This window comes from Saimiri boliviensis, chromosome 5 (genome assembly GCF_048565385.1).
Source record: "Saimiri boliviensis isolate mSaiBol1 chromosome 5, mSaiBol1.pri, whole genome shotgun sequence".
Taxonomy (NCBI): Eukaryota; Metazoa; Chordata; class Mammalia; order Primates; family Cebidae; genus Saimiri; species Saimiri boliviensis.
In genome coordinates, this window is record NC_133453.1 from 68,229,934 (window position 1) to 68,257,488 (window position 27,555).

General features: G+C 40.7%; 1 protein-coding gene and 1 pseudogene across 2 annotated transcripts in view; one reads left to right on the forward strand and one right to left on the reverse strand.

The window, feature by feature from the left end:
• Positions 1–2,030: 2,030 nt before the first annotated feature.
• Positions 2,031–27,555, reverse strand: part of CYBRD1 (cytochrome b reductase 1) — a 40,447-nt gene continuing 14,922 nt past the window's right edge. Inside the window, exons 2-4 of one of the 2 annotated variants that reach the window (XM_003921880.4) lie at positions 20,015–20,223; positions 5,633–5,787; positions 2,031–4,240 (exon numbers count right to left, since the gene is read on the reverse strand). In XM_003921880.4, the coding sequence (XP_003921929.1) occupies positions 3,934–4,240; positions 5,633–5,787; positions 20,015–20,223 (671 nt within the window). In that variant the 3' untranslated portion in view covers positions 2,031–3,933. The remainder of the gene's footprint in view (positions 4,241–5,632; positions 5,788–20,014; positions 20,224–27,555) is intronic. The other variant, XM_010352189.3, reaches the window with a different exon arrangement.
• On the forward strand, positions 12,366–12,458 carry LOC120364439 (U6 spliceosomal RNA; annotated as a pseudogene).

Here is a 27,555-nt window from a genome sequence, read left to right on the forward strand (position 1 = left end):
ATATTACCATTTTTCTTCTTGCTACAGGGCTTTCATAACTGATTTTTCTAAAATAAGACAAGTACTGATATGCAACATGGTGGCTCGAGCCACCATGCCTGGCCAATAACTGGCACTTTTAATAGACTCTTCTTTCATGATTTTCCAACTGAAACTGCACTGTGTGGGCTGCCTACAGCTCCAGCACCTTTCTGCACTACAGAGTGTGGCTCCAGTTCAGATCCTGCAGGGAGGGGAACACCAAGAGGATTTTCAAACAGTCCTCTGATACTTCTAGCAATGGTACCCATATACATTTTAGAGAAAAATCAGACAGCATTTTCTATTGTAAACTAAAAATAAAGTTTTATTCCCCTTCTCCCCCACCCCACTGACTGGACTCCCTCTTGGCCAAGAGGACCCCAGAAAAATCTTAAAAACTAAATTCCCAGCTACAACCAGAAAGGAGGTCAGCCCCTCCCTTTTGGAGTTTAGGCTCAACTGAGCAGCATTAATATTAAAATAGAGATCATATGACTAACAAAATAGACTCTTTATGCCAATAAAATATCAAGTTATATACCCGACTTAAGGTCATGTCAGACAAGGGTTAAGCCATACAGGCTTACAGTTCACACTGATTCAGTGTATTGGTTAATGGAGCTCCTTATCTAAAAATATTCCTTTCTGTTGACTTTTTTTTTTTTTTATTAAGACAGGGTCTTGCTCTGTCACTTAGGCTGGACTGCAATGGCATGATCATGGCTCACGGCAGCCTTGAGCTCCTGGGCTTAAGTGATCCTCCCACCCTGGCCTCCTGAGTAGCTGGAACTATAGGCACATGCCATCACACCTGGATAACTCCTTAATTTTTTTTTTTTTTTTAAGAGATAGGGTCTCACTTTGTTGCCCAGGCTGGTCTTAAACTCCTGGGCCCAAGCGATCTTGCCACTTAGCCTCCCAAAGTGCTAGGATTACAGGCATGAGACATCGTACCTGATCAACTCCAAATCTTTAGACAGAGCTCTATTCCTTAACCAACTGCAGATTAAAGGGTCTCTGAATCCACCTATAAACTAAGCTTCTGCTTCAAGATATCCCACCTTTTTGGGCCAAACCAATGCATACCTCCCAAGCATTGATTTATATCTTTCCCTATAACTCCTGCCTCCCTAAAATATATAAAACCAAACTTTAATTCCAACTGCTGGGGCACACTTTCTCAGGATCTCTCGAGACTATGCTCCCCAGGTTATTGTCACTTGTACTGGCTCAGAATAAACCTCTTTAAAAGAGTTTACGGCATACTCTCTGCCTAGGCGGTAGCGCCACTCTACCGGAGAGGTCATGGTGCTGCCTCTTCACAAAGCTGTTTTCTTCTACCTCTGACTTGCCCTTGAATTCTTTCCTGGGCAAAGCCAAGAACCTTCATGGGCTAAGCTCCACGTTGGGGCTCCCCTGCCTTGCCTCAGTTTCTCTAACCTCTTACGGCTCAGGGGTCAGGTGGCCAGAGGTCACAAGATTTGTGACTTCCCCAGTTGCTCTGTAGATAACATCAGTATTGTAGAACCTAAGATTGGTCAAGTGGTGAACAGCTAACCCCACCTGGACTTGTGAATCGTGACTCAACCGGTCCTGTGGCCCCCCTCCAGAGTGGGACTCAGTACATGAAGATTGTTTTCTATACACCTATGATTGCACCCCCAGCCAATCAGCAGCATCCATTCCTTTGTCCCCTGCTCACCAACCATCCTTGAAAAACGCTAACCTCAGCCTTCAGGAAGAATGATTCGAGTGATAACTTCAGTCCTTCTGCTTGGCTGCCTTGTATTCAACTCTTTACTGCAAAAAAAATTTATAGATATAAAATTTTATAAATTATATTAACATTAAGTAATATAATATATATTATATATATTACAGAGTCTAGTTTTTCAGTTAACATAATCAAGAAACTGAAAAAAACACTATCTCTGCTGAAAAACCAAGCATGGCAAAGAAACTTCCAAAACAATGCCTCTTCCAGCCTGGACAAATTGATAACACACAAAGAGCTTCCAAAATAATTTTTATTGCTATATAAAAAGAAGTCAAGAAAAAATAGATGCATATTTTTTCCTACAAAACTATAAAATATTCAGGATATTTAAGATTTTCATAAATGCGCTAATACATGAAGACACATTTAAAGACAGAAATCTTTTCCACTTAAGTTTTCAAGAATCTCATGGGGATTAAAGAATAATGATTTTCTTCCTTCTACATTTTCCTAAAGACATAGCAGTTACAATATTCTGTTGGAGTTATCTAAAAAAGGACACACCAAGATAAATTTTCTATTGTATTGAAATAAAATTAGCATAAAGCTTTACTTCTGTCTCTGTGCTTTTAGATTGGCAATTGTGGTCAATCAATGCTGCACTGGAATTTCCAACTCAGCGGGGGAAAGAATCTAATTAAAAATGACACACATTCTATGTTCTGTCCTTTAGAAAACAGAAACCACTTGTCACTATCCCTTAAAAAGTGCAATTGCCTTCTTTGTCATTTCATTGTAAGGTCTGAGATGTTGTTTCCTAAACAGCACAGCTTACATGAAACCATGCAAATAAAGAAAAAAAAGTGCTTTAAAGGGCAGGTTCAGTTTGACACAAGCAGCACAGGAAGCCGTACACTTTTGATGACATTAATTCAAAAAGCATATTCGTTTGAGTTTCTCAATAAACGGTTTGAGAGAAAAGGCTTTACTGTTGATTCAGATGAATGTTAACATAAAGCTTTCTTTTCTGAAACTAGATTCTGGGGTAAACCAAGCCAGATTATCTCTGGAGATAATAGAAGCTATAATTATTTTGGGAAATTTCAATCACTATTTTGGAATTGGTACCTAAGGCTTTCTTCTCCCCTATTATTTGTGGGCTTTTTAATGAGATATTTTTGGGGGAGATGCTTTAGGTAGGAAATATCAGCTTTTGAAAGACAAAGGTACAATTATCATTAGAATCAAAAGCCTGTTAAAACAATTCTCAAACAGAAAGGTTTTCTAGATATATTTTACATGCATTGTTTTCATAAAGACGGAAAGAAAAAAGAAATTTCTATAATAATCTGTAAGATTACCCTCACGTTAGCCCACATGAAATAAAATAAAGGGCTGAGATTAAGGGTGCTCAAATACTTTGCAACAGAGCTATTCTAGTGCCAAAGCCATAATTAACTTTTCACTGATAACCTCTTTCTTAGCCTATATAAAAAAGAATGGCTGCCTCAATTCTGGGGGCTCAGTCACTATCTACTCCCTCCCCGCAAAAACCCTGGAATTTTGTGTATCTCTTCAACCACCTGCTCTAATCTATCAATAACCTAACACAAACTCTGGTATCCAGGGACAATTTGAGCCCAAACCAGCTGGGGAGGGAGCAGAAGACAGGCATGGGGAGAAAGGAACCAGGTGCTTTCCTAAATTTTTTCCTATATTCTTGTCATGGTATCTGTGTAGTATCATGGTGTAAACCCTGTCCCAGATACTATGATCTAATTTTAAACCTTTAGGACTGCTTCCATCAGTTGTGAAATCATTGGCTCCCAGAATTAACAGAAAATGACTGCGTGACAACAGGCCAGGGATGCTGCCAGGTTATCCTATTAGCCACTAGTAGGCACATATTGAGCATCTATTCTGCACATGGCACTGTGCTAATGCCGTGGTCCTTAACAAAATAAAGGTAATAAAACCACAATTTATATCTGCTATCATTTATATTCATCACATTCTTTCCAATTCAGGTCAGTTCAAAGGCCCCAATCAATACAAATTCTTTCAAGAAACCATCCTATGTGATTAAAGTAAATATTGATACTACATAGCCCAATTATCATAAGGCTAATAGGAGAAGCTAAACTGTAGAGCCAGTTTTGAAATGTGAAGTTGTAGGTCTCTATCTCTACAACATTTTACATGGTAGACCTCTGCCCAGTCTCATCCAGGGCAAAGTTTCTTTTCCTTGCTGCTACTTCATTGTTTAACTCTGAATCTGATTTGTCCATATTGTAGCCAGAGTTGGCTGCCATGGAACCTCTTGCTCCCTCTGCAGTGCCTCCATTTGGCTGAAGAAGTGTAGAATTTGGCTCCTTAGGACGTTTCCATTGCGGTCTGGTGACTATCCAAAAAATGAGGGCCCCAAACACCAGGATCAGAAGGCCAAGGGAGTTTGCGAAAACACCTTCTGGTGGGAATGTACTGTATGAAGCAGGAGCTCTCCTATGAAACAAGAGATGTATCCAATCACAAATGGGATGATACAGCAACATGCAAAACAGTCTTGAATTTATCTGCTCAAAATGCATACTAGTACAATTTCAATGTAAACTCTCAAAGCTTGATATTAAGGAGAAATTTAAGTTATGCAACAATTCACTCAGGAATACATCATGAAATTGCTTAAAAAATAATAAATATGAAAATAACATAGCATCTGTCACACTTGTTTTGAGGCAGGTAGGGTCTGGAGGCAGGGAACCTTACACTGACTTCCTAGAATTAAACCAAAAGGAAAACCCCAACTTTCCACACCTAAGTAGCAAAAGGACAGGGTTTGCTACTCCCTTTGCAAAAAACCCTGCTTTTCTGCATGGCAGACGGAAAATTGAAAGCATCTCTGATTTCTTTCTTTTTTTTTTTTTTTTTTTTGAGACGAAGTTTCGCTCTTGTTACCCAGGCTGGAGTGCAATGGCGCGATCTCGGCTCACCGCAACCTCCGCCTCCTGGGTTCAGGCAATTCTCCTGCCTCAGCCTCCTGAGTAGCTGGGATTACAGGCAAGTGCCACAATGCCCAGCTAATTTTTTGTATTTTTTTAGTAGAGACAAGGGTTTCACCATGTAGACCAGGATGGTCTGGATCTCTTGACCTCATGATCCACCTGCCTCGGCCTCCCAAAGTGCTGGGATTACAGGCGGGAGCCACCGCACCCGGCCCAGCATCTCTGATTTCTACAACCAATCAGACATTTTCATAAGAATGTAACTTTGTAACTTCACATCAGCCTCTAATTTGTTGCTTTCTGCAGGCCACCACTTCATTTACATGCAGTGAACACCAAGTGGCCAATAGGAAACCTCTAGGGGGCATTTAGACCCAAGAAGATTCTGTATCCAGGCCCCTGAGCGGCTTCTTAGGCACTCTCACCCTGTGGAGTGTGCTTTCATTTTCAATAAGTCTCTGCTCTTGTTGCTTCATTCTTTCCTTGCTATGTTTGTGTGTTTTGTCCACATCTTTGTTCGAAATGCCAAGAACTGAGATACCCTCCACTGCTAATAGTATCACTTAAAATTTTTAAAACAGGATGAAACAAAAATGTATGTACACTATAATTACAATTAATGTAAAAACATGCCTATCAAAAAGATTGAAAGGGAATGTATAACTTCTAATAGTTGTTTTGTAAGAGTAGTATAATTTGTCAGAATTTTTGGTCCTTCTAAACTTTTAATACTATCATATTACCTGTATACTATAACAAATTGTTTTAAGTATATTTTAAAATTTTTTAATATTTAAAACATTTTGTTACATTTATATGACATTTTTCCAGTGAACAAGTATTTAACATTTTATGGCTTAAGTATTACAATTAAGAAGACTATGCAACTTACAGGCCCCAAATCAGTTTCTCTGTTATTCCCATAAGTACTGTGGCAATCACTGTTCCAAAGATGACAAGTCCAGAATAAACATGTATGGGCATGAGAAATGCTCGGAGAGAAAGCGGGGCCCACGGAAGCAGAAAGACCGTAAAACCTGAAAGAAGCTAAACACCAGAAAGTGATTTAAGTTTTAAACTAATTTTAAATTATTATTTAAAAAGCAATATGTATAATATGAGAAAACCTTTCATATAGAACCAAGAGGCAGAAAATGAAGTTTCCTCACTCCACTTTCACTATCTTTATCACCTTCTCATGGATCCTTCCAGAAAATTTGCTATCCCCATACATATAATTCTGCATTTTGCTTTTTCTCTTAACAGAATGTCTTGGAGATCTTTTCATATCTATACATTTATCTAATTTATTCTTTTTAATGGCTAATATCCTAAGGCTATAATGATTTCTTTATACAGCTCTCTTTGGTTTTTGCTATCCTTAATCTGACTATAGTGAACATTCTGGTACTTACCTGTTTGTTTTTACCAGTTTCCTAAGGTTGCTAAGTAGAAAGGGAAGGAAAAGATTTTTTTAAATCACTAAAACCAAGTACATTAGAACACATAATTTAGTCAGTTCAACCTAAAACGCTATGTGGAAAGAAGTTGACTTTTGTTTTATGAGAAAGAAATGAACTCTGCAGAAAAGCTATCTTCATTTCCTTGATAATTAAATCACTAGTGGGATACATCCTTGCAGAGAAGACAGCAGGATTTGTATATAAACTGAAGTCTGTTATGCTTTCAGGGTCTTGTCGCCCATACACCTTTGCCCATCAAGTATTCTCCTCTCTTCAACAAAATAAAGATGACTTAGTAGCTACTGAATTACTGAGTTTAAGGAAACTTTTTTTTTCCCCCAGACACCTATTTAGGATCTACCATCCTAACAAAACAACTATGAAAAGAGAGAATGGGGAGAAAGCACTAACAACATTGTTCATCATTCCTGATTAAGATACAAGGGCTAATGGGGAGATACCAGAAGAAGGGAGGTAGGAGGAAGGGTCCAGTGCCCTAATTCACACTATGAATCAGCTCTTATGTAATACAAAATAGTAATAAATGGAAACTGTTAACAAAACAATGAATAGGATTTGTCACTTCAACAGACTGAAGAGGAAAAATCATAAAAATCATCAAAACAGACGGCAAAAAACATTGGTAGGATTCAACAGTGGTGTATGAGATGTTTTAACAAACTAGGAATAGAAGATAATTATTTTAATCTGATTATATTAATCAGGACAGAACATGCTATAAGAACTAACAGACTCCATTTTCAAGAGGTTAACATATAAAAGTATATTTCTTGCTCACACACACTTTGCTTACAGTCTGTAGGCATTTCAGAGTAGATCTCTTTAGATCTAAAAGGGATTTGTCTTATATCTCTTATCACCACTCCTATTCAGCATTTTTCCGAAAGTCTCAGCTACTGAGTTAGGCAAGAAAAAGAAATATGATGATAGAAAAAGAAACAAAACTTCTATTAATCACATAAGATTATAAAACATAATCCAAAAATCTTGAGATTACTAACATAAGTTTATCAAGTTTGCTAGGTATAAATTTATACTTGAGATCAGTTGTACTTTTTGTAAAGAGGCAACAAGTGAAATAGATTTTTAATGATACCCCCATTTTTAATAGCAAGGAGCTAGCAATAAGCTGGAGAAAACAACTCTACAAAGAAAATATCAAGTTTTACAATATTTTGGAGAAGGCTAAAAAAAAATCAGGTTCATGATAATGAGTTGGAGGACTTGTATTATACAGATGTCAGTTCTCAAATTCATCTATAGATTAAATAAAATCCTAATAGATTGTTTGGTGGAATTTGATGCATTGATTCTAAAATTTACATAGACGAAAGGGCCAAGAATAGCCAAGATTAACTTTTTGTTTTTTGAGGTATATCCTAATACAATAAATTCTGTAATTTACATTTTAAAAAGTAATAACAAATGCATTTGATAGGTTGGTTTGCGTAGTTTATTATTTAGTTAATACCCAAAATGCCTGAATATATCAGAAATGGTTCAGAGGGTTCCCTGTTGGTGGTTCAGAATATTCCTAAATGTTTCAGTGAACTTCAGTGATTCTATTAGGATCAAAGGGCAAGCTTCCTGATGTCCATGTTGTGCTTTCTATATGAAAATGGGAAACAGAACCAAAGACAAAAACCACATGATTATCTCAATTGATGCAGAGAAGGCCTTTGACAAAATTCAACAGCCCTTTATGCTAAAAACCCTCAATAAACTAGGTATTGACGGAACGTTATCTCAAAATAATAAAAGCTATTTACTACAAACCAACAGCCAATATCATATTGAACGGGCAAAAACTGGAAGCATTCCCTTTGAAATCTGGCACTAGACAAGGATGCCCTCTCTCACCACTCCTATTCAATATAGTACTGGATGTAGACAAATAGGAACACTTGTACACTGTTGGTGGGAGTGTAAATTAATTCAACCATTGTGGAAGACAGTGTGGCGATTCCTCAAGGACCTAAAAATAGAAATCCCATTTGACCCAGCAATCCCATTACTGGGTATATATCCAAAGGATTATAAATCATTCTACTACAAGGACACGTGCACACGAATGTTCATTGCAGCACTGTTTACAATAGCAAAGACCTGGAACCAACCCAAATGCCCATCGATGATAGACTGGATAGGGAAAATGTGGTACGTATACACCATGGAATATTAAGCAGCCATCAAAAACGATGAGTTCACGTCCTTTGTAGGGACATGGATGAACCTGGAAACCATCATTCTCAGCAAACTGACACAAAAGCAGAAAATCAAACACCGCATGTTCTCACTCATAGGCGGGTGTTGAACAATGAGAACACATGGACACAGGGAGGGGAGCACTACACGCTGGGGTCCGTTGGGGGGAAATGGGGGAGGGACGGGGGGTGGGGAGGTGGGAAGAGATAGCATGGGGAGAAATGACAGATACAGGTGAGGGGAAGGAAGGCAGCAAACCACACTGCCATGTGTGTACCTATGCAACAATCTTGCATGTTCTTCACATGTACCCCAAAACCTAAAATGCAATAAAAAAAAAAGAAAGAAAAGAAAATGGGAGCTGGGTACAGTGCCTCAGGCCTGTAATCCCAGTACTATGGGAGGCTAAGGTGGGCAGGTCACTTGAGTCCAGGAGTTTGAGACTAGCCTGGGCAACATGGTGAAACCCCATCTCTACAAAAAATTAGCAGTGCATGGTAATGCACGCCTGTGGTCCCAGCTACTCTGGAGGCTGCGGCAGGAGGATTGCTTAAGCCCTGGAGATGGAGGTGGCAGTGAGCCGAGATTGCGTCATTGCACTCCAGCCTGGGTGACAAAGATCCTGTCTCAAAAATAAAAAAGAAATTTTTTTGGAAGGAAGGAAGGAAAGTGGGAGGAAAGGAGGGAAGGAGGGAGGGAGGGATAAATGGAGGGAGGGACGGAAGGAGGGATGGAGGGAGGGAAGGAAGAAAGGAAGGAAGGAAGGAGAAAAGAAAGGAGAAGAAAATGGGGCTCAGGGATTTAGCACACATATATCTCCATAAATCATCATATCATCTTTTTTCTGTGGCTTACCCAGAGAAACATATATTTCTCATTCCTGCTCTCCTATTTTTATTCCTAAGATTCTTACTGTTTTCTCTCATTTCCTCCATAATTTGTCATGTGCATCTCTTACAATCCTGTAGGGCTCAACAATCTAAGCAGGTAGGAGGCCAGAAATTTGCTTACACGATCCCTGAGCAATTTAACTCCCCTAAACCTTACTTTCATCATTAAACATTTTTTGCAACAAAAGAAAATTACATTTAAAAGGAAAAGAAAAACATTACAGAATGCTTGACTTTGATTAAAAGTGTTCTGAATGCTGCAATGATGCCTAGTTATAATTTATAAATAATCATTATTTCCTTTTAACTATCTTAATCTTACCACCTTACAAGTGAAGGTGGTAATTTATAACCTAGTGGATCGAAAACTATAAGACCTTTTGCCCCTCTAAGTCAGTAGTGGAAGTGCTGTTCACAGAAGGCACACATTTAAAGGGATGTCTACCATAATCCCAGCACTTTGGGAGGCTCAAGCCAGAGGATCACTTAAGGTCAGGATTTCAATACTCGCCTGGCCAACATGTCAAAACCCTGTCTCTACTAAAAATACAAAAACTAGCCTGGGGTGGTAGTGCATGCCTGTAGTCCCAGCTACTCTAGAGGCTAAGGCAGGAGAATTGCTTGAAACCAGAAGGTAGAGGTTGCCGTGAGCTGACATTGTGCACTTCAGCCTCGGTGACAGAGCAGGGGAAAAAAAAAAAAAGGGATGCCTGGGCCCATCCAGACCTGCTAAATCCAATTTCTGGACTAGGGCCAAGAATCTGCATTTTTAACACACTGCCCAGGGGATTCTTACACACGTTGAAGTTTGAAAATGACTACTTTTGATTCACTCAAATTATTCTAGAGATACGGATAAACACTCTGGAAAATCCTCAAAAGAGAAGGTAGTGGAATCTTCCATTACATGTAGTCTACAAACACTAAGTGCCATTAGATGCCAACAAAGTGCCCTGGTGTTTAAGAATCATCACCTGCAGGAATCTGTTCTTCACCAAAGTGGAAGTTCTTAAGAGCTAAGGAAAAATAAACTCTCATAAAAAGTTATTACTTAGAGATGAAAGCAAAAATATAGTGTGACCTAATTATGTTAAAAAATTAAATATCTGTATATTCATTTGCATACGTATAATAAAAGCCTAAAGGAAATAAGCCAAAAGGTAATGATATCTCTAGCTTATGGCAGTATCAGTGGGGTTTTTCATTTTTGTATTTAATTAATAGCAGCAGCAGAGTTTCTACTCCTTGTGGAGCAGAGATACCCCATAGGCAGTGTGCCCAGAATAGCCAGGTTTTCTTTTTCTTTTTCTTTTTCTACATCGTATAAACTTTAAAATTAACGTGTATTACTCTTATAATTAAAAATAGCCAATGAAAGTTTACTTTTAAAGTTTCTGTGTTGGCTGGGCAAGGTAGCTCATGCCTGTAATTCCAGCACTTTGGAAGGCTGAGGTGTGTGGATCACTTGAGGCCAGGAGTTCGAGACCAGCCTGGACATCAGGGTGAAACCCCGCCTCTACTAAAAATACAAAAATTAGCCGGGTGTGGTGGCACGGGCCTGTAATCCTAGCTACTGAGGAGGCTGAAGAATGAAAATTGCTTGAACCCAGGAGGCAGAGACTGCAGTGAGCCAAGATTGCACCACAGCACTCCAGCCTGGGTGAGAGGGTGACATGCTGTCTCAAAAAAAAAAAAAAAGAATAAATAAAATAAAGTTTTCATCTTAAATGTCTCGGCTTTTCTCAGTTAATTATTATTATCCTTAAAGACATAAATATATACTACTATAGCAGTTTCTCACTTTATGAAACAGATGAGTTTTTAAAATTTTTTTTTATTTTTTATTTTTACAGAGATAGGGCCTTGCTATGCTGCCCAGGACTCCTGGCCTCAATCAGTCCTCCCACCTTGGCCTCCCAAAGTGTTGGGATTACAGGTGTGAGTCACCATGTCTGGCCTGAGTGGTTTTGGTTTTTTTTTAAGTGTGGGTAAGCTTTTAGACATAACAAAAGCCTTTATTGCAAAAGACATTAATGAGACCAGGAAATATCTACCTCCTAGTTTTTGTACTTGGTATGGTTTGCTTTTCTTTCTTTTTTTTTTTTTTTCCACTGTAGAGGTAGATTTAATGAGCTTTCAAGTAAATTACAGATTATCATATGGAAGCTCCTCCCAGCTCTCCTTCACCTTTCTGCTATTTTACAAACTCATTCAGTCCTTCATTCCATATACATTTTGCCCCTCTATGACCCAGATGTTCTGAGTGCTGGGAATGCTATACAGGACAGACAAGCTCCTGATTTTAAAGAACTCACATTTGTTTTTATTAATATTACTGTTAATGTCCAACCTTTTGACCATTCATAGGCTTTTCTTTTAGATTAACTATTCTCAAATATTAGCATTCATCTGAATCACCTTATGTGCTTTTTAAAGCACAGATGTTGGGTCTCAACCCCAGAGTCTTTGGTTCAGTAGATCTGGGGTGGAACCTGAGAATCTGTCTTTCTAATTTCCTTAGTGATGCTAATGCCACTGTTCTAGGGACCAAACGCTGTCTTAGGTCATTGCCAAAATGCATTCTTCCAATGTAATGACACTTTTCTTCCAGGGGTTAAAAAAAAAAATCTAACCAGCACCAACTAGAATATGTCCACAGTTTTTTTTATAAAGGAGATAACCGGGCCAGGCGTGGTGGCTCACGCTTGTAATCCCAGCACTTTGGAAGGCCGAGGTGGGCAAATCACAAGGTCAGGAGTTCGAGACCAGCCTGGCCAACATGGTGAAACCCCATCTCTACTAAAAATATGAAAAATTAGCCAGGCATGGTGACAGATGCCTGTAATCCCAGCTACTCAGGAGGCTGAAGCAGGAGAATTGCTTGAACCCGAGAGGTGGAGGTAACAGGAGCCGAGATTGTGCCACTGCACTCCAGCCTGGGTGACAGAGCGAGACTCTATCTCAAAAACAAACAAACAGCAACAACAACAACAACAAAAATAAAGGAGATAACAGACACCTGAACTGGTCATTAAGTCTCCTGCCAGTGCTTGCTTCGGCAGCACATATACTAAAATTGGAACGATACAGAGATGATTAGCAATATGATTTTTTTTTTAAAAAGTCTCCTGCTAATGTTCTACACACCCTTGCTACACTGTCTTTTCATCGTATCTGCCTGGCAATACCCCAACCCTGGCTCAGCCATCTTCATAACTACCTGTGATCTGCTGGGTAATAATGGAGTAAACCACAACCAGGGAGGCTAGCATCATGCCATGTTCATGATTATAAACAGTTCAACAACCGTGCTCAGCAAAGCTCTATTATATCGTTTATCAATGAGCTCTCCCCATCCTCAAATGCCTGACTCTCCGACGTGCCTCCTTACTCACAAAAAGATCTTACTATCACCGCCTCATGGGAAAAAAGAGGCAACTTCAAAGAAGAGCCTCAATTTCCTGCCAACAAACAAAACAAAGCAGGAAATCACCCCAAGCCAACAATTCCTTTCTTCAATAACATTAGAGATGAAGTCTTCCAATTTTCCAGCTGTGCTCTGTGACCTGCTTCCTGAGGTCCTAGCTATAGATCACCGTGTCTCCAGTATTCACAATGTCTCTTTCTTTACTGGTGCCATCCTGTCGGCATTTCCACAGGCCCAAACTTCTCACAATAAAAATCAGAAGTAGGAAAAAAAAGAGCACCCAAATACCTCCCTAGACTCCTGTCCCTGTCCAGTTGCCACCTTTTCTGTCTCCTCCCCTCTCACCCAAATTTCTTGACTGAGTTATCACTGTTTCCTTACCTTCTGCTCCCTCTTCAATCCATTGCAGTCTAACTTCTAGGAAGGAAGCCAGGAAATTGCTCTCTGGGGTCATTAGTGACTTCCAGGTCACCAAGCCCAGTGATCAGTTTTCAGACTTTATTTTGCTTATCTCCTCAGTAGCATCTGACACTCCTCAAGCCCTCCCCTCCCCTCCAAAGTTTCCCTTCTCATCCACTCACTTATTCAAACTCGTGGCCACCCACCTGTTCAATAAAGCCTGTGAGTGACTCTCTCTCATTCTTTATCTCATCTACTTTCCAAATCACATGAATTCTACCTCCTAAATATCTTTAGAATCTATCTACTTTGCTTCACTGCTACTGCTACTCCTCTGAGCCACCATTGTTTCTCATCTTAACTCCGTAACACCTGCAAGTGTCCAGCCTCCAACTCGTCTTCCATACTCTGCTCTGGGCAGCCTGGTCTCCTCCCTACTCCTCAAATGCCGCAGACTGTTCCCCACATGCTATTCCATCCAACTAGAAGACTCTCTGCCCTTTCAACACCAGGCTTCCTTTACCCACTATACTATATGAGAGGTCTCTGAGAACACTTTCTATCTACCAAATACTCAATTGCCTGTCTTCCCCTGCAAGCTTCACAAGGGCAGACAGCACATCTCTTTAAGCCCATGTTTGTCTTGTGGAGCAAGTATCATCCACAGCCTAGCAAGGTATCTGGCATATAAAAGGCATTCAACTCACTGCTGAATAAATGAATGGATTGGGGAATGAAATTGCAATGACATAACATGCATGATCTTAACCATGCTGTGATCAATAGTAGAAGTGGAAAATGCCATCTTCAGGTCATAAAGGAGCATACCACAAGATTTATACTTAAAATAACAACAGCTAATTTGTGTCATGCCACTGTGCTAAGCCCCAGGCTGAACCTTTCCATGCATTATTTGGCTTTGATTTTATGATTTTGTGAAGGATTATAATCCTTGATTTATAGCTGAGCAAACAAAATTCAGAGAAGCAACTTGGCCCACGGTCACCACTACCAAATGGATGAAGCTAATCCAAACTGAGGTCTCCCTAATTGCAAATCCTGTTTTCTTTTTTTTTTTTTTTTTTTTTTTTTGAGATGGAGTTTCGCTCTTATTACCCAGGCTGGAGTGCAATGGTGGGATCTTGGCTCACCGCAACCTCCACCTCCTGGGCTCAGGCAATTCTCTTGCCTCAGCCTCCTGAGTAGCTGGGATTACAGGCATGTGCCGCCATGCCCAGCTTATTTTTTGTATTTTTAGTAGAGACGGGGTTTCACCATGTTGGTCAGGATGGTCTCGATCTCTTGGCCTCGTGATCCACCTGCCTCGGCCTCCCAAAGTGCTGGGATTACAGGCGTGAGCCACCGCGCCCGGCCCAAATGCTGTTATCTTAAACACCTTCTGTCCTCAGGATCTGAGCAAGAAAGAAGCCAGGTGCCAAAATTCCTCCCACTAAGCAAAGCCATGAAGTTGTGAAATAATATTTCTGAGAAGCTCAGTTAGCACAGACAACAATGCGAGATAAGAATCTGGATATTTCAGACAGCAAAAGAGAATTTGAGACAAATATGTTTTTAATTCACCCAAGTTTAAAAATAGAATATATTTACATAATTGACTGTATTAAGATATTAAAGAAGAAAACTTAAGGTATGGTGTTTACAGTTAATAGTAATTTATTGTATATTTCAAAATACCTAGAAGAGAAGAACTGGAATGTTCCCAACACAAAGATAAATGTTTGAAATAACAGGTATCCCAATTACCCTGATTTGTTCATCACTCATTGCATACTTGTATCAAAATACCATATGTACCACAAAATATATATTACGACTATTATACATCAATTAAAAAATAAATACATTGGCCAGATGTGGTGGTTCACACCTGTAATCCCAGCACTTTGGGAGGCTGAGGTAGGTGGATCACTTGAGGTCAGGAGTTTGAGACCAGACTGACCAATATAGTGAAACGCCATCTCTAGTAAAAAAAAAAAAAAAAATTAGCCAAGTGTTGTGATGAGTGCCTGTAATCCCAGCTACATGAGAGGCTGAGGCAGGAGAATTGCTTGAGCCTGGTAGGCAGAGACTGAAGTGAGTCGAGGTGACATCACTGTGCTCCAGCCTGGGCAACAGAGCAAGACTCCATGTCAAAAAAAAAAAAAGCTATATTCATCTCAGCAGAGATAGCAAAAGCATTTAATAAATTCCACATCTGTTTATGATTTAAGAAGGAAAATAAAACCTTTTCACAAACAGGGATAGGAGGAAATGTGATGCATCTGTACTCAATAGGAAAATCTTAGAAGCATTCTTTTTATTTATTAATTCTTTTTTAGCCTTTTTCTTTGGCAAGTATTCTCTCTTTTTTTTTTTTTTTTTTTTGAGACAGAGTCTCACTCTGTCACCAGGTGCCAGGCTGGAGTGCAGTGGCACAATCTTGGCTCACTGCAACCTCTGCCTCCTGAGTTCAGGCAATTCTCCTGCCTCAGACTCCTGAGTAGCTCGGATTACAGGCACGTGCCACCATGCCCAGCTAATTTTTGTATTTTTAGTAGAGACGGGGTTTCACCATGTTGGTCAGGATGGTCTCGATCTCTTGACCTCGTGATCCACCCGCCTCGGCCTCCCAAAGTGCTGGGATTACAGGCTTGAGCCACCGCGCCCGGCCAAGCATTCTCTTTAAAATAAAACATAGTCAAAGATTATTTTCTTTCTTTCTTTCTTTCTTTCTTTTTTTTTTTTTTTTGAGACAGAGTCTTGCTCTGTCACTCAGGCTGGAGTTCAGTGGCAGGATCTTGGCTCACTACAGCCTTGACCTCCCAGGCTTAAGCAATCCTCCTGTCTCAGCCTTCTGAGTAGCTGAAACCACAGGTGTGCACCACCACACCTGGCTAATTTTTATAGCTTTTGTACAGACAGGGTTTTGCCATGTTTCCCAGGCTGGTCTAGAACTCCTGAGCTCAAGCAACAATCCTCCCGCCTAGGCCTCCTAAAGTGCTGGGATTATGGGCATGAGCCAAGGCCCCAAAAGTCAGATTTTTCTCTCTACTTCTCTACTTCCTATGTCTTCTATACACTTCTACACATTTCAATTCTGTACTGTGCTGGCTAGGATACAGAGGATAAGATACTCTATAGGACACAATTGGCTTTGCACATAATAGGAGCAGAAACGATTCAATACATGGTGATGGGAAGATAGTTTACCCATCTGGAAAAAAATGAAGTTGGATCACAACATCACCTCATACACTAAAATTAATTCCAGATGAAATAAGCACTTACATATCAAAGGCAAAGCTTTATTTTTTATATTGCTGGGTTTGGTTTTTTTTTTTTTTTTTTTGGTTTGTTTCTTCTGTGGTTGAGTAGAAAAGTAAAAGGCAAAATTTTAATGCTCTTAGTAAAGAGCATAAGACAATATTTTGACCTCAGGGTAGAGAAGGATTTCATAAACAAGTTACCAAAAGAAAACAAAACAAAGAATGACAGTCTCAGAGGAAAAGATGATTAATTTGGTTGCATTAAAATGGACAATTTCTGTTTATCAAAAAATATTAACAAAAGAAAATGAAAGCTTCAAACTAGGAGAAGATGTAGCAATATATATAAACAAAAAAGAATGCGATACAGAACTCCTATAAATCTTTAAGAAAAAGAGAAGCATTTCTTTAAATAGACAAAAGGCACAAACAAGTATTTCTTAGGAGATAAAACACAAGTGAAATGAACATTAAAACAACAAGAATACATCATTAAGTGCCAAGTAGTTTAGCAAGGATTTAAAGTTTGAAGAGAATGCAAGCTGGTAAGGATAGAGGAACTCTTATAAACTGCTGGCAGGAATATAATCTGGGTCAACCACTTTGGAGAATAATTTAGCATCATCATTTTAGGTTGAGCTTGTAATTCACTACTATGTATATGCCCAGAGAAACCTTTAGATATGAGGACCAGGAGATGTATATACGAATGTCCAATGCAGCATAATTTCTACAAAAAATAACTGACAACAGCCTAAATGTCTAATAGCAAGAGAACAGGTAAATAAATTTGTGGCATATTTATACAGTGAAACACAAAAGTAAAAATGAATGAACTATAGCCAGAGGAATCAATACAGTTTAATCAGGAGAGTTAAGAAAAAAGTTGCGGCGGGCGCGGTGGCTCAAGCCTGTAATCTCAGCACTTTGGGAGGCCGAGGCGGGTGGATCATAAGGTCAAGAGATCGAGACCATCCTGGTCAACATGGTGAAACCCCGTCTCTACTAAAAATACAAAAAATTAGCTGGGCATGGTGGCGTGTGCCTGTAATCCCAGCTACTCAGGAGGCTGAGGCAGGAGAATTGCCTGAACCCAGGAGGCGGAGGTTGCGGTGAGCCGAGATCGCGCCATTGCGCTCCAGCCTGGGTAACAAGAGCGAAACTCCGTCTCAAAAAAAAAAAAAAAAAAAAGAAAGAAAAAAGTTGCAACAGAATATATATACTATAAGACCATTTTTCAAAAAAGTTTCATTTAAAAAGCAAAATTAAACAATCTATTATTTTAGGCATGTCCATAGGGGGAAAAAGAACAATATGTTATTTGATTAATCAATATTATTTAATGAAACATCTTGTTTAATTAATCAATATTATATAATGAAACATCTTGTTTAATTAATCAATATATAATGAAACCTCTAATTAATCAATATTATTTAATGAAACATCTTATTTAATTAATCAATGTATTGATTCACAGTATGTAATAAAAGTATTTTAAAAATCAGAGATTGAGAAAAAACACCAGAAGAATGGTAACCTCTAGGGGTTGGGGTCGGTAAAAGCTTTCTCTGGTTGAAGAGAAGAGATGAGGAGGAAGGAGAAGAAGTCAGAGAGTTTCCAAACCAGCGCGATGAACTGGATGTCCATTGCTGGCAGGGAGATGAAGGGAGCTGGGTACAAGGAAGAGAGGATGCCAAGGCTCAGAGCAGCCCCAGCTGATGGCCAGCAAGGGAACAGGGACCTCAGTCCTGCACATGCAAGGACCTAGACTGTCAACAAGCTGAATTCACTTCAAGCTGATTCTACCCCAGTCTCCCAATCAGAGCCCTGGCAGGTTGACACCTTGATATTGGCCTTATTAGACCCAGAGCAGAGAAGCCAGCCAAGCCAATCTGGACTTCTGATATGCAGATATTGTGAGGTAAACATTTATGTTGTTTTAAGCCATTAAGTCTGTGGTGATTTGTTACTACAATAATAGAAAATGAATTATTTATGAATTTTTTTACCTTTATTAATTTACTTTTCCTGGTGTATTTTGCTATTCCCTTATAGTTACCTAAATGAATAGCTTATGTATTTTAAATTGTCTTCCCCAAAAATATAATAAAAGCATTTAAGCCTATATTCCTCTGGGAACTATTTTCATTAAACCCCACAGATTTTTATTTATTTTTTTGAGATCAGGGTCTGGCCCTGTTGCCCAGGCTGGAGTGCAGTGGCGTAATGTCGGCTTACTGCAACCTCTGCCTCCTGGTCTCAAGGGATCTGTGCACCTCAACCTCCCCAGCAGCCAGGGCAACAGGCATGCACCACTCTGCCCAGCTAATTTTTGTGTTTTTGTTTTAGAGACGGGGTTTTGCCTTGTTGCCCACGCTGATCTCAAACTCCTGGGCTCAAGTGATCCACTGGGCTCAGCTTTTCAAAGTGCTGGGATCACAGGAGTGAGCCACTGTGCCCAGCCAAGCCCCACAGATTTTTTCAATTTTTTTTTTTTTTTTTTTTTTTTTTTTTTTTTTTTTGAGACGGAGTTTCACTCTTGTTACCCAGGCTGGAGTGCAATGGCGCTATCTCAGCTCACCGCAACCTCCGTCTCCTGGGTTCAGACAATTCTCCTGCCTCAGCCTCCTGTGTAGCTGGGATTACAGGCACGCGCCACCATGCCCAGCTAATTTTTTGTATTTTGAGTAGAGACGGGGTTTCACCATGTTGACCAGGATGGTCTCGATCTCTTGACCTCATGATCCACCCGCCTCGGCCTCCCAAAGTGCTGGGATTACAGGCTTGAGCCACCGTGCCCGGCCAACCCCACAGATTTTTAAATAGGTGTGCTCTTTATTGCTAATTGTTAGATATTTCTCTCTCTCCCTCCCTCCCTCCCTCCTTCTCTCTCTCTCTCTCTCTCTCTATCTATCTCTACAAATTTGTAGAGACAGAGTCTCCCTATGTTGCCCAGTCTGGCCTTGAACTCCTGAGGTCAAATGATCCTCCCACCTTGGCCTTCAAAAGTGCTGAAATTATAGGCATGAGCCAGTGTGCCCAGACTGATATTTCTTAATTTTACATATTAAGATACAGAGCAGAGTGTAAGTTAGTTTTTAGACAATCCAGATTAAAAGTCATACCTAGTATAGGAAATATTTATTATTATTTTATTCTGCGAAATCTGCAATTCTGGTGCCCTCTTAGGGGAAAATACTTATAAAAGAAACAAATATAAAGAATCTTTAGAAAACATTTACAATTGCCAGACATGGTGGCTCACACCTGTAATCCTAACACTTTGGGAGGCTGAGGCAGGCCGATCACCTGAGGTCAGGAGTTCAAGATCAGCCTGGCCAACATGGTGAAACCCTGTCTCTACTAAAATACAAAAATTAGCTGGGCATGATGGCAGGTGCTTGTAATCCCAGCTACTTAGGAGGCTGAGACAGGAGAATCACTTAAACCTGGGAGACCGTGGTTGCAGTGAGCTGAGATCGCACCACTGTACTCCAGCCAAAGCAGCTGAGCAACACTCTGTCTCCAAAAAAGAAAGAAAACATTTATAGTCTCTGAACTGTTTTTACAACTTGATTATATATACACTGAGATACTAACCTGTAACAAATAGCATATGACAGCTGTCAGTCCAACCCAGCTGTGCAGACTGTACATATTGGGGTTACCACTAACATTGTGGTTATCAAACACGGCCACCAGAGCAATAATTGCAAGAATGGCAGCAACTGCATTTAACCCTGCATGGATGGATTTCATCAGGAGCTTGCTGCATTTCCAGGTCCATGGCAGTCTGTATACGATGATGGCTAGGGAGAGACAAAACGACACAGAATGTATTTTGCTTTGTTTTTAAATTGACACAAAATGAACAGTTTGACACACTGGACACTCCCTTTCTGAAACTTTTTCCCCTTGGCTTCTGCTTCTGCCCTCTTCCCCAGGTTACCCCTGCCTCTCAGTGGCTCCTTCAGGGGAGGGGGTGGAGGTCCTTGGCTGGCATTTTCTTTCTTCCCAACTTGTGAATGAACCTTGGTGCCTCTCAGGCTCGGTCCTAGGGCTTTTTCTCCCTCCCCACTCGCTCTATGGGTGATCTCATTCACTCTTTCTCTGAAATGCTGTCTGCATGGCGGGGACTCCAAAATTTGTATCTCCAGCTGAGAACTGCCTTCTACACTCCAGATCTGCATAATTCAATGTCTTCTTGGTATTTTCATATGATGTCTGCTTCCCAAACATCTAAAAATTATCACATCCAATACCAAATTCCTAATCTTAACGATCTGATTTATGCCTATTGTCTCCTTTCTTCTTAAAAATGTCTTAGTTTGGCCGGGTACACTGGCTCAGGCCTGTAATCCCAGCACTTTGAGAGGCTGAGGCAGGGGGATCAACTGAGATCAGGAGTTCAAGATCAGGCTGGCCAACATGGTGAAACCCCATCTCTACTAAAAATATAAAGGGCATTGTGGCATGCACCTGCAATCCCAACTATTCTGGAGGCTGAGGCACAAGAATTGCTTCAACCTGGGAGGCGGAGGTTGCCGTGAGCTGGAGGTTGCAGTGAGCCGAGATAGTACCACTGCACTCCAGCAACAGTGAGACAAAAAAAAAAAAAAAAAAAAAAAAAAAGTCTTAGTTTGAAAAGAAAAGGAAATATAAAGAATAGAGGCCGGGCGCGGTGGCTCACTCCTATAATCCCAGCACTTTGGGAGGCCGAGGCAGGTGAATCATGAGGTCAAGAGATTGAGACCATCCTGGTCAACATGGTGAAACCCTATCTCTACTAAAAATACATAAAATCAGCTGGGCACAGTGGCACGTGCCTGTAATCCCAGCTACTCAGGAGGCTGAGGCAGGAGAATTGCCTGAACCCAGGAGGCGGAGGTTGTAGTGAGCTGAGATTGCACCATTACACTCCAGCCTGGGTAACAAGAGCGAAACTCCGTCTCCAAAAAAAAAAAAAAAAAAAGAAAAGAATAGAAAAACATGCAAATTTAAACCACCCAATAGAGAAATGCAAATTTAAACCGAATGAGAATACCTCTACCACATATCTGAACGACTAAACCTGGAAAACACCGAGTATCAAAATGAATATACACCAGTCAGAACTTGTATTACTGATGAGAGCTTTAATGAGAATAAAACTGGAAAACTGGCAGTATCTACTTAAGGTAAACCTATGCATACCTTATGATCCAGCAATTTCACTCTCAGATATATGCCAAAAAGAAATATGTACATATGTTCATTAAAACGTACTAGAATATTATTAGCAGTATTATTTATAGTAACCAAAACCTGGAAATTCCCAAATTTCCCAAATGCCCATGATGAATAGAATGAATAATAAATTTACACCATGGAAAGAAATTATCTATAACTAGAATTAGACCCAGTAATAAGAATCAACCTATAATGTCAATCCCAAGAAGCCAGACATTAATAAATATATAGTGTAATTCAATTTATATGAAGTATGGAAACCAGCCAAACTCATCTCTGTGTTGGAAAAGTCAGAATAGTAGTTGCCTTTGTGGGGAAGGGTATAGCAACTACGGTGGAACCCTGTGGCATTGCTCACATCGGGGTCACCACCTAAGACATTGATCACCACCAGCAGAGTCCTGTCCTGCAGACCCTGACTCAGCGACAGGTGAATAAATGCACTCACACTGGGATACAGTGAATCAAGTGGGCTAGGGATGGTCATCAGCTGCTTTCAGAGGGTGATTGCAGATAACCAGCCCCTACTTGCTGCCCTTCCTCACCTTTATTCAGTATAGAATTCATAACAGAGGTTCGGCCGGGCACGGTGGCTCACGCCTGTAGTCCCAGCACTTTGGGAGGCCGAGGCAGGTGGATCATGAGGTCAAGAGATCGAGACCATCCTGGTCAACATGGTGAAACCCCGTCTCTACTAAAAATACAAAAAATTAGCTGGGCGTGGTGGCGCATGCCTGTAGTCCCAGCTACTCAGGAGGCTGAGGCAGGAGAATTGCCTGAACCCAGGAGGCGGAGGTTGCGGTGAGCCGAGATCACGCCATTGCACTCCAGCCTGGGTAACAAGAGTGAAACTCCATCTCAAAAAAAAAATAATAAATAACAGAGGTTCTAAGTCAACACACTTGTGGATAATTAACATGGCTAAAAGAGTGGCTTTATGAATGATAAAAGCTTTTGGTTCAGGGCCCCAGAGTAAACACCATTAATGAGTAATTCCCCTTCTTCCTCCTCCAGAGAGGGCCATCCAGCACAAAGTTTACATGAGTAAACAGAGTAGAGACAAAGGAATGTGGGGTAAACAGACTTAACTGGGAAACCTTTTATTATCCTAATCTTCACCCTAAGACTTACTGCTCTAGCTCAGAACTGGCTGCCTTCAGCCAGTCTCATTAAAACCGTTCAGCCTTCCAAAAGGTTTGAGATTATAATCTTATAACTTCCCTAATAGTTTTCTTTTCTTTTTTTTGGCAGGGGGATGGAGTTTCACTCTTGTTACCCAGGCTGGAGTGCAATGGCGGGATCTTGGCTCACCGCAACCTCCACCTCCTGGGTTCAGGCAATTCTCTTGTCTCAGCCTCCTGAGTAGCTGGGATTACAGGCACACACCACCATGCCCAGCTAATTTTTTGTATTTTTAGTAGAGACAGGGTTTCACCATGTTGACCAGGATGGTCTCGATCTCTTGACCTCGTGATCCACCTGCCTCGGCCTCCCAAAGTGCTGGGATTATAGGCATGAGCCACTGCGCCCGGCACCTAATAGTTTTCTTAATATTTTGACAGCCACCCTGGATGAATCCCAACAGAATATACAAGGGATTTTGAAGACTGCTACTAACATTCCGTTTCTCAATCTAGGTGCTGGTTTCACAGGTATCATAACAGAAGAATCAGCATTCTGCATGCAGAACAAACTCCAATTAGGTTTTTTTTATGGTCGGGCATGATGGTTCACACCTGTAATGCTAACACTTTGGAAGGCCAAAGCGGGTGGATCATTTGAGGTTAGGAGTTGAAGACCAGCCTGACCAACATGGTGAAACCCTGCCTCTGCTAAAAATACAAAAAAATTAGCCAGGAGTGCTGGTGGTCCCAGCACTGGTCCCAGCTACTCAGGAGGCTGAGGCAGAAGAATTGCTTGAAACCAGGCGGCAGAGGTTGCAGTGAGCCGAGATCATGCCACTGCACTCTAGCCTGGGTGACAGTGCAAGACTCCATCTCAAAAAAAAAAAAAAAAAAAAAAAGTTTTTTAACAAAGGGTTTTCTTAAGTGTCCTAGTTTAAGCAATAAATTACATGGTCATCTTAACCAACATGAAGTTAATTTTTGTTCTGAAGATAAAATCCTGCCCCTATCCATCCCTCCAGTGTGTGTCAGGGAAAATTCAAATATCTGGAAATGTGTGGCAGATTAAAAAGTTTATAGAGTACTTCCTCAGAAGATGGATTCCAGTATATCAGCTGGGTATCATGTATATTTCTTTTCTTTCTCTGTCGCCCAGGCTGCCGTGTAGTGGTGCAATCACAGCTCACTTTAGCCTGATCTCCTGGGCTGAGGTGATCCTCCCACTTCAGCTTCTTGAGTAGCTGGGACTGCAGGCACACATCACCACACCTAGCTATTTTTTCTATTTTTAGCAGAGATGAGATTCCATCATGTTCCCCAGGCTGGTCTTGAACTTCTGGGATCAAGTGAACCAGCTACCTCACATCCCAAAGTGTTGGGATTACAGGCATGAGCCACAGTGCCCGGCCTCAAGTACATTTCTTAATTCCACCAAAGGCTTTTATAATTTTAATTTATAAAACTTCAGGCCAGGTGCAGTGGCTCACGCCTGGCATCCCAGCACTTTGCGGGGCCAAGGCGGGTGGATTACCTGAGGTCAGGAGTTCTAGACCAACCTGGCCAACACAGCGAAACCTGGTCTCTACTAAAAATACAAAAATTAGCCAGGTATGGTGGCACACACCTGTAATCCCAGCTACTTGGGAGACTGAGGTAGGAGAATCGCTTGAACCCGGGAGGTTGCAATGAGCCAAGATCACTCCACTGCACTCCAGCCTGGGCAACAGAATGAGACTATGACTCAAAAAAAAAAAAAAAGTTCATAGGATTATAAAAATATAAGCGATTATCTATTCCTTTTTCTAAACCTATCTATTCCTTTTCCTAACACATCTAAACCTACAAAGACAGATGTGAATTTCGCCTCTTTATTTTTTATTTATTTATTTTAAAGATGGGGTTTCACCATGATGGCCAGTCTGGTCTTGAACTCCTGACCTCAGGTGATCCACCCACCTCAGCCTCCCAAAGTGCTAGGATTACAGGCGTGAGCCACCGCGCCTGGCCTAAATTTGGCCTCTTTAAAGCTTTCAGCACAAGATGTCATTTTTCCTATTCTTCGGTTCCATTCTAACACTTACCAGTTTTCACTATTAGAACAATATTCCTTTTACTTAATCCCAACCCTGAAGGATTGCTACTTACTAAATTTAGTGTGTATATGGGTATCTTATAAATGTTGACTGGTTATACTTCCTTGATAACACGGAGACTTTCTGGATAACCATTTCTATATTCAATGAATCTTTTCAAATAATCGAAAGCAATACCTTAAAAAGTATACTTTAAAGCAAACTCAAGGCCCCCTCTCACTCCTACTTCATATTCTCTGAGGGCATTCATGTGTCTTGCTGTTTCTCCACAATATCCCCAGAGCCTAAGGCAGCTGTGGACTTCAAAGCCTGTAGCTCCTCCGTAAGTATTTTTTAAATCTCTGTAATTTTTTTTTTTTTTGAGATGGAATTTCACTCTTTTTTCCCCCTACACTGGAGACAGGAGGTTTTACTGATGCTGATGGGGGTAGGAAAGGCCCCCAGAAGCACGGGGGCTACGTCAGTCAGTGCATACATAAGACCTGCGCAGAGAGGAACAGGTTAGGACACATTCAGCTCAGGATTCTGTGGCTCCCTCCTTGGAGAAGGCAGAGAGCATCTTGGGGGTATAATTCCAAGAGCAGCGAGGGCAGAGGTTAGAGATGGCTGAGAGTCCCTAACCTGAGGAGGCACCACAATAGGCAGCAACAACTGTGTGGAAAGCTGGATGAACTGGTCAGTAGCAGAAAATGGGAGAGGGGGCACTGGGTTGGCCTCTTGGGGAGGGCTCCAACCCTGGCTTGGGTGAGCTTGTGAGAATACCCGGTGTTCCCAAGCAGAGGTTGCCCAGGCTGGAGTGCAATGGTGCGATCTTGGCTCACTGCAACCTCCACCTCCCGGGTTCAAGAGGTTCTCCTGCCTCAGCCTCCTGAGTAGCTGGGATTACCCACCCAGCTAATTTTTACATTTTTAGTAGCGACAGGGTTTCACCACGTTGACCAGGCTGATCACGAACTCCTGACCTCAGGTGATCCACCCATCTCGGTCTTCCGAAGTGCTGGTATTACAGGCATGAGCCACTGCACCCGGCCTAAAATCTCTGTATTTTTAAATTGACATATAATAATTGTACATATTTATGGGATACATAATGTTTCAAAATATACAATGCGGCCGGGCCCAGTGGCTCATGCCTGTAATCCCAGCACTTTGGGAGGATGAGGCAGGCGGATCACCTGAGGTCCGGAGTTCAAGACCAGCCTGACCAACATGGAGAAACCCCGTCTCTACTAAAAATACAAAAAATTAGCTGGGCATGGTGGTACATGCCTGTAATCCCAGCTACTTGGGAGGCTGAGGCAGGAGAATCACTTGAACCAGGAAAGCAGAGGTTGTGGTGAGCCGAGATTGCACCACTGCACTCCATCCTGAGCAACAAGAGTGAAACTCCGTCGAAAAAAATACATACACACACACACACACACACACACACACACACACACACACACACAGTGATCAGAGCAAGGTAATTCACTTCAAACTCTTATCATTTCTTTTTGTTGAAAACATTCAATATCCTCTCTTCTAGCTACTTGAAAGCATATAGCATATTATTGTTTAGTCATCCTACAGTGCTATGTAGAACACTAGAACTTATTTTTAAACTCTTTTGATATTATTGTAGATTCACAAGCAGTTGTGAGAAATAATACAGAGAAATCTCATATACACACCCAGCTGATTTTTATATTTTTAGTAGAGACAGGGTTCTTTTTCCAACATCTTATATAACTATAGTTTTCTCCAACATCTTATATAAATATAGTCACATAGCACAACCAGGAAATGGACATTGAGATAATCATCTGACCTTATTCAGGTTTTTAAAAACTTGCTTTTTTATTTTTAATTTTTTCCTCTCCCTTCTCCTCCATCCCTTTTTCAGATTTCACTAGGTTACCTGTGTGTATGTATGACCCATAAGTATTGTTTAAATAAAGAAATACAAATCACTTTTACAGACTGATGAAATCTAGAAACTAAATCGATGTCAACTCCAACACTGTGGTTTCTCCTCCTCATGCTTTTTCTCTTCTAAGCACTCCCTGTATAATCCTCTAGTTTTCTGGGAAAGCAAATGCCTCTTTCATCAATGACCTAGTGACCTTTTATCTACAAAGTGGAGCCTTCTGCAATCTGTGTGTGATCAGGCAATAGTAAAATAAAAATGTATGTTATATGAAGACCTACTAACACATCTATCTCCCCCTTGGCTGGGTTGGTCTCATTTATTACACACACATGCATATGCGCATGCACACACACACACACACACACACAAAGTCCTTACTAGATAGTAGGTACCATCTAAGTGCTTTGCAGCTTCACTATAATTCTCACATCAATTCCGTGAAGACAGAATTATCATTACTATTGTACAGAGGAAGCTGAGGCAGAGAGGTTAAGTAGTTTGTCCCTCCTCAATTCATGCTTTAAAATTAATATCATTGTTTTTAGTTATCATCATCATATCACACAAACACCACCACAGGTAAGGAGTCTTAGATGAGTGAACTTGAACATCTACATACAGAAAAAAAACTCAGGATTTCAACACTCAAAAAGCAAATTATGAACAATGAACCATAGTAGCCTTTTCTCCCCAATACAGATCATATTATGTCAAGTATTCCCAGAATAAAAACTAATATCTGATACTGAAAGTCAAGCATAGGCTGGGCACAGTGGCTCATGT